This window comes from Trachymyrmex septentrionalis, unplaced genomic scaffold (genome assembly GCF_001594115.1).
Source record: "Trachymyrmex septentrionalis isolate Tsep2-gDNA-1 unplaced genomic scaffold, Tsep1.0 scaffold182, whole genome shotgun sequence".
Taxonomy (NCBI): domain Eukaryota; kingdom Metazoa; phylum Arthropoda; class Insecta; order Hymenoptera; family Formicidae; genus Trachymyrmex; species Trachymyrmex septentrionalis.
In genome coordinates this window covers 8,647-16,748 of record NW_017304990.1, presented here as the reverse complement: position 1 = coordinate 16,748, position 8,102 = coordinate 8,647, and the positions used below count along the sequence as shown (strand labels likewise).

Here is an 8,102-nt window from a genome sequence, read left to right as displayed (position 1 = left end):
ATATATATATATAATTTGATTGTTACTCAGTATGTAATATATCACATTCCTGATTTTATTTTTTTAATAATTATTTGTATAAAAATATTAAAAATGAAATAATATTATATATAAATTAAAACTTGTGAATCAAAGTTTGTGATCAAGTCCTAAATCAAGTGAATTATTGATATAATTTCCGATGTATTTTGTGAAAGAAATAAATTGTCGACGAAAGGATTGACTCGCTCAAAGCCATCGCCACTCCAGAAAATATCTGCTAATCTTAGGCGAAAGCGTGGCCATTCAAGCCCGAGCGTAGAATAGAATGGCAAGCTAAGAACTTTGTCGTCTGCATCTGTGGAATGTTAGGAATTGTAGTGGCTCTTGTGAATGTGTCTATATTCAGAATGAAAGTTTTGGGATGATACGATAAAAACGTTGCAATAAAATTTTGGCTTCTACAACATCGGTACGCTCTGAGAACTTTTCAAATCACGATACATATTCGTCGACTATTGTTAGACTAATGTAATACATAAAGTTTGAATATTCCTTTTTAATAAAATATCTTGATATTTTCCAAGCACATTTATATATCTGTATACATTTTTTATTTGAATTGAAAAATTCATTTCAAAATTGTTTTAAACTTGTAACTTTAAAAAAGTAAATATCATGTATTACAAAGTAATGAAAATCTTTTCTAAGCTATCTAAGATAAATAATAATCTTCTGTTATAAAATTTATTTCTTGAAAATATGAACTTAATTGCTTTAATATTTTAAGTAAAGCCATTCTAATAATGTTGCAGAAGAAGAACCATTGGAAAACAACAGAATGAGTCTTTCAACTCATTTCCGAGGTACTTCTATGGTCTCCAACACACGAGTCACGCCGTCGTCAACCGGATCAACCTCTGTTCAGCTGACTGCGCTCCATTCCATGTCTCATCATCCTCATCCTCATCATCATTATAAACAGCCACAGCAGCAGCAGCAGCAGCAGCAGCAACCGCAACAGCAACCGCAACAGCAACAGCAACAGCAACAACAACATCAGCAACAGCAGCAACCTCATCAGCAGCATCACCATCATAGCGATCATCATAGCACGCATAATCATTATATGGAGAATCACAATCCGAATCAATCTCAGCAAACTGTAGGCAACCTCGTTATTGACGAAACGAGCCACGACAATAAGAAACACCGAACAACTGGGTAAGCTTATCTATAAATTTCTATATTTTTTTTTTTCGCGTTATTTTCACATCCTCTTCTAGAGGTATCGTAAACCCAGATTATTTTCCGTTTACAACATTTAGCGATAATAATTTTGTGATAACAATTTTATTCTTAATTGTATCACGAACTAATCCTGAATTTACAAACTAAGTGTGAGAATTAAACTAAGAATTGAGAATTAGACCAAGGATCATCAAGCTAGGAAAAGGCTTTATTAATCTCTACTTGTTTGTTGCATATCTTATCAATATTGCTACATTCGAATTCATAGAATTCTAAAATAGATTCTATAATATCTGTCCATGATGGACACATACTTACGCGGCGACACCGACACATTCCATTGCGAGTCGATACGTCAGCCTGTTGCTTCGCGCGTTCTCGCCTCATCTTCTCTCCTCTCCGCTCCTCTGCGTGCACTAGCGACGCCGTCGCCGATGTTACAGGCGGCTATACCTATTTACGCCGTGCACGTGTCCAGGGTGAATGGCACGTGCACGATGCGTCGCTCGGCGCGTTTGCATTGCACGACGGTAACGCGTGGCGTTACGCGATCGCGTTGCATATTACGGAAAGAACGAAATTTTGCTCAAGTATCTAAAAATTCAACTAGATATGTACAAATCTGAAAATAATTTTGTTGGGCCATCAAAATAATACGTAGGAATCTTAAGTTTTTGACATTCCAGCAAAGTTTGATTACCCAGTTTGATCACCCTATATATCATTATATTGATGCTCCAATAAAACAATTTTTATATCTATATCTGGCTAAATTTTTAGATACTTTAACAATATTGTCCTTTTCGCGTAGAAAAGTAGATACTGTTGTATATCTGCAAAATTGCTATCCTAAATTCATAAATTTAAGATTCAGAAGGAGATAGAGAAATAATTCTTTTATTTATTCCTATCTGTGTATTGTTTTCTAATTTATATATTTTCTCATTATAGAGCATGTGTAATTCGATCTGGCACTAGGGAAGTACACAATAAGCTGGAAAAGAATCGGAGAGCTCATCTGAAGGAGTGTTTTGAATTTCTAAAGAGGCAGCTACCATCACAAGACGAAAAAAAATCTTCGAATCTCTCTATTCTCCATGCAGCGAACAAGTACATACAGGCAAGTTTTAGCCCGTTATGTAAAATACATGATTTATAGTGTATTCCATTTTTCCATTCTATTTTGCCATTGTCGCAAGATATTGCACGGTAAGCCATGATCCTCGAGCAATCACTAACGCCAGACAACATGAAGAAAAGACTCGGAAGCTGCGTCTTCCCATCAGTTTCACCACATTTCCACATTCGTAATGTCTCGTGAAAATCTTCTCCTTGTCTTGCGCTCTGTTTCTTTAATCTTTCTCCTCTCGGGGATTCGCGTCCCCACCTCTGTACCGTAGATCCCTCTGCCGATCACTCCTTCCCTTCTCTCGCATATATCGCACCATCTCTGTGCGCATTACATTTTTTTACGGAGACGGATTACCTATATCGACTCCACGTGACCGTACGGCCATCGATGTCACGCCGCACGGCACGTACATACATACAGCGCGCACTGTTCTCTAGACTTTTATCATCCAATGTCGTCGCTGTCGACTATTACGCACAATGCAACTCGTTAGGACATCAAAAGCGGCAGAGGCATCAACACTAAAGTTGTCTAAACATAAATCTTATGTCGAAAATACAAAGTTTGATCCGTCATTTTATTGATTGATGACACAATCGTGAATAAGAAGTTAATTTCATATAAAAGAAAATGTAGAAACGTCTCTTTTTAACGAATAATTACTAATGAGAATAATTATTTGAATGCTCTTGAAAACATCGCAAATATTCTGGATTTTTTCAATAAATAATTTTCATAATTTAATAAATATGTTACTATAATATACATACATATGTATGCTCGAGGAGAGCAAAATAAGATTACGTTTGTTACATAAGAGGCAGTATTTAAGAGAGAAAGATTTTAATTATGAAAAATGCTTCTTATGCTAGGCACTGCGAAAAAGAGAACGAGATTATGAGCATGAGATGGAGAAACTCGCGAGAGAAAAAATTGCGGCTCAACAGAGATTAGTTGCATTGAAGAAAGAACTCAATGCAACTTGGGATCATATCGACATCAATTCTCTTTTGCTGGAACAGAATCCTGGGACGGATGTGACAGCCGCTAAAACTGGTGAGATATATTTGTAATATTAAAAAAGTTAATAAGTTTTGTCATATCAAAGAGATTGTTTTTGATAATGAAAGAATTTTTTAGCTAAAACTTTCCTTTATTTTGAAAGCAGATTTATTTCATCCTCTTTTAGCTGTAGCTTAAAAGCCATTAAATAAAAAAAAAATGTATGGAAACTTTATTTTGGAAAAAATTCCATAAACTTATTTACGATTATTTTGTATCCTATTTTCTCTTGAATTTCTATTTTTGATTATTTATTTATTCTCTCGTTTGAGAAGAAAATTTCTCTGCATCTTTTATTATCTACCCAATCTTTCTTTTTTTATTTTATGGTAGAAAGTTTATTCTTATCAACATTCTTTATCTAATAAAAATCTTTTTAACAAGTTTCAGAAAATACGGAGGTTGACGTTACTGGATTATCACGGGGTGGCACAAGGTATAGCAGCACGAGCAGTCTGAACAGCGTGACAACGGCCAGTTCCCCGCAAGCATTACAGTCCACTAGCACGACTTCCAATATTCATAATCAAGCCCCGACTGCGGGTGTCGTTTGCCAAACGCAGGATCTGAATCTTGTACGAAGCTCCAGAGAGAGTCCACCTGCAAGTTCGACTGCTGGAACGGCACCCGCACCCAGCATTTCTACTCCAGCGCAAGTATGTTCTAGTCTAAATGAAATGAAGTTATTTTTGCATCATATCCAAGGCGAGATCATAAATATCATGATTTTGCAATAAACTGGTGCTAAAGCAAGTTACCACGCATTTGCAGAGCCGCTTACAGACTGTTACTGGAAACGGCTTTGAAAGTGCGTGACATGTCTTTATATCATATTGTGTTTGTCATGTAAATTTGGTATTGGTACTTGTGATGACACCATCCATGCTCATCGAAGCAAGTTTGTCCCTTCGTGTTTATTCAACTCTTTATTTGGCCTGGATTCATCGAACGCTTGTATGAAAATTCATATAGCGCACATCAAATTTAAATTTGCTAAAACGTATGTAAATATATCTATAGATTTATTAGATTAAAATTATTAAAGATTAGCATTTAGAAGGCTAGATGGGATTGACATTTTTATTTCAGGAGAAGGTCGCTACGTCGTCTACCGCCAGTATAGTCCAGCAGCCGCATCAACTACATCTACCGATCAGTGCTCAGATGTTGAACACGAGTCAGGGTCTTGCGACCATTGTGCCAGCCTTGCAACATATCGGGCCAGGACTAAGGGTAATACCGGGTGATACGCGGCAGCTTTTAGTTACCCACACCACTGGCAACAATGAATCCAGGCCTCTGACATTGGCGGTACAGAACTCTTCGGATCAATCCCGACCACCGCTGATTGCTGTGCAATCAAACGCTGGAAACGAGCCAAGGCCCGTAGCGCTGGTTGTTCACTCATCCACCGCCAACGACAACAGAGTGACATTTGTGCACTCTAATCTGTCCAACAACGACAGGCCGTTAGCCCTGGCCGTACAGTCGTCTGCGAATGATGTTAGACCCGTCACTTTCGTGCATTCGGGAAATGAGGGTCGATCGTTGGTCCTTGCCACGCATTCGCCCGCGTTGAATGTATCGAGTGAGTATACGCTTTTATAGATAGATTTAATATAAATCTAATCTTGTAAAATCCATGCGCACGATACTTTTTTCGGATTTTTCTACGACTCGAAGATTTCATAGAATGATGTTTATTTTCTAATTTCTGTGAGAGAGGATATAAGCAAGCTCTTAGATTTTTTAAATAAAAATGTTTCGTCGCGTTGTAGACGCCCAGACGAGAATAAGAACGGGAGATGCGCAGAACACGCATAAGATGGTCGGTGGCGTAACGCTCGTTGGCGGTAATGGCTCGGAGTTGGCAAGACTTCCCGGTGGCGCGGAATTGAATATACTTCCGGCAAATGGTATGTATAACAATCCGTGTTCTAGTTTCACGGCTATTCGGAATGTGCATTGCTATGAGTTGCCGTTACAAGTTGCCGTACTACAATATGATGCGGCAAAAAAAGCTTGATACATTCATTATTTTGTGATTGCAGGATTAACTTTAAGTCATGGAGTGTCACTTCAAACCGCTACGGGCAAACCAACCTCGACAATGATGCAGAACTCTCCATCTACAGAAAGTATAGCTCACATCGTCGGCCAGCACACGCCTCTCTCCGGTCTGACTCCGATTGTTACGCCGATGACTGTCGTCTCTCAAGGTAATCAGGTGACCGCTCACATCTTAGCACCATCGAGTCTCGCAGGGAAGATGATCACTACTCCCATTCTCAAGTCTGTGGGACAAATGCCGCTAGTAAACGCTCAGTATCTTAACACCACGACTTTAGTGAAACCTGTCGTCGTGGTGAGCTCACCGTCAACGTCGACAGCACCTTCAACAACGGCGGCGACAGCTTCCAGTACACAACCTTCTTCGACCTCGAATTCGATTGTCTGACAGAATCAAGGAAAGACAAAATTAATCTGATTGCGCTGGAATATCAAAATATGGTTTGCTGGTGTTTCGAGTAAATCTCTATTCTACATTTATCTAAAGTAAATCTATCTTTTGTTATTTGTTGGAATCGCTTAGATATGTTAGTGATGAAATTAGCGAGAATGTGAGTGATTTATATTTGAAATATTTTACGACAGGCAGTAAATATCGTGGAAAAATCTGACGCGAGATTTGTCTATTGTTCTTTTTCTAACATTAAAATGGTCTTTTAAAACATCATTTGTGTCCCATAAAGATTGACATTCGAGATATGAGCTCTTCCGAAGAATAAATCGACTGAGAAAGTGTGAAAAAAAATCCTTGCTCAACATATGTATTGTACACGGTACCTTGATTTTATTAAGGGAGATAGTTTATTGTGTGTGCATAAAAATTAAATGTAAAGTTTTAACAAATTAATTTACGACTGTAGCCCGAGTGTCAAGAATGCGAAAACTTTCATGTTAACACGTTGACAAATTAAGACTAAAACTTTTAAGGCTAAATCGGCTATATATATCAGATGCTATTCAGATTATTGTTTCATCATATTCTCGATTGGGAATTCTTCGTTATGCTTACTTTGAATTTTTTGTAAGTGTTTTATGTTACTTCAGATGTCCTAGATATTTTTTCTACAAACGATACGAGAAAAAAATTTTGACTTGCAATAAAACATTTTACTTTTTGCATAACTTTTAAATTGCTTGACTGTGTTTTGTGAGATCCATAAATTGACAAGTTTCATTATATATTATTGCAATTGAAAAAGTATCATAGAAAAAATAGCAGTACTCTTAGTATTATATTAAAAGAAAAACTGTTAAATGGTTTGGCTTTAATTATTTAGTGAGCGGAAGTTGGAAAATTATGATGAGTTTTTGTGTCCTAAAATTTATAAAACGGCTGTGGAGAACGGATGCTGAACTCTATATAGAGGTCTGTCTGTTTAATTTTGATAATTGAATCACAAGATGTATTAAATCTTGTTAAATCGATAAAAGCGAATAAAAGCGAGTTATTTAAAAACTGGCAACAGATTATGTAGGTTTGTTATAATACATATTAAGTATTTATTCCTCTGTATTTATTATATGTTTATATGCGTATTATACAAATCGCTATCGCGCTTTTCACGAACGCATAATTGCAACGCGCTACGAACATATTAATTTCTTCATGCTCAGATTTCGTCATATGGAAGGATTTAGGAACGTATATTTTAAGTCACTATCATCATTGTAATCTGTCTCGTGAATACGTGTGCATTGATAACGTTTCATGCTTTTATACATTACATTCATTTCTGTAACGCAATTCTTGCATAACAACCGAAAATGGCTCGAGTAGAATAGAAATGATAATGCTCACAACTATTTGGGAAGTTAGAATGATTGCACGCATTTATCAAACTATAGCACTACCTTTTATTATTTTCTGTATGTACGAGAATTGTCCGATAAATAAGGTATAAATCGTAATTACATCAAACTTTACGGTGACTATGTGGAAAAATAAACATTTTTATGCAGTTCTTATTGCATTTTTATTTTTTGAAATAACGAATTTCGATATAAGTAAGGGATGATATGATATTCTATGAAAGTAATAGATTCATAATCTCAAATTCAATTGCAATTCCTCAATTTTGTACGAGATTTATTGGAGAAAGTTGAAGATTGAAGAAGTTAAGATGAAAGATAAACTGTTTATGGAATAAGAAATCTATATGTCACTTTTAACATAATTTTAACCTTATTTATCGAAAAATACCTTGTACGTTTGTTCGCTCCTGTAAAATCATAGTGTACGCTTTTGTTTGGTATTCCAGTGATAAGATCGTCAACAATAATTACTGAAACAATGAATTCGTTTGAGATACATATTTATCATGTAAAATCACTACGTAACAATTGATATTCTCATTGCACATGACGTTTATACAACGAAATATCTTTCCGGTGTAATTCAACGCGTAATGTTTCCTGCTTTTTTGCACGTTGTATAATTGTTGACAATCTCTCTCTTTCGAATACCAAAGCCTTTGTGCATATTATTAGTACTACTATCTTTTACATATCTGCGTACCAGCTTGTTTTGTATCCTTTAAATTATTTAATCGTGAATAGTATGATTAGTGATTCGAGTTAAGATGTAAATGCGTGCCTTAAGGGGCTACGA

General features: G+C 36.3%; 1 protein-coding gene across 4 annotated transcripts in view; it reads left to right on the top strand.

Annotated features, from left to right (window-relative positions):
* The window catches only part of LOC108746624 (hybrid signal transduction histidine kinase A-like), a 20,362-nt gene extending 13,803 nt beyond the window's left edge, over positions 1-6,559 (top strand). For 3 of the 4 annotated variants that reach the window (XM_018483518.1, XM_018483521.1, XM_018483520.1), the window contains 7 exons: positions 795-1,203; positions 2,182-2,350; positions 3,235-3,418; positions 3,809-4,080; positions 4,514-5,012; positions 5,203-5,340; positions 5,476-6,559. In XM_018483518.1, the coding sequence (XP_018339020.1) occupies positions 795-1,203; positions 2,182-2,350; positions 3,235-3,418; positions 3,809-4,080; positions 4,514-5,012; positions 5,203-5,340; positions 5,476-5,882 (2,078 nt within the window). In that variant the 3' untranslated portion in view covers positions 5,883-6,559. The remainder of the gene's footprint in view (positions 1-794; positions 1,204-2,181; positions 2,351-3,234; positions 3,419-3,808; positions 4,081-4,513; positions 5,013-5,202; positions 5,341-5,475) is intronic. The other variant, XM_018483519.1, reaches the window with a different exon arrangement.
* The last annotated feature ends 1,543 nt before the right edge of the window (positions 6,560-8,102 follow it).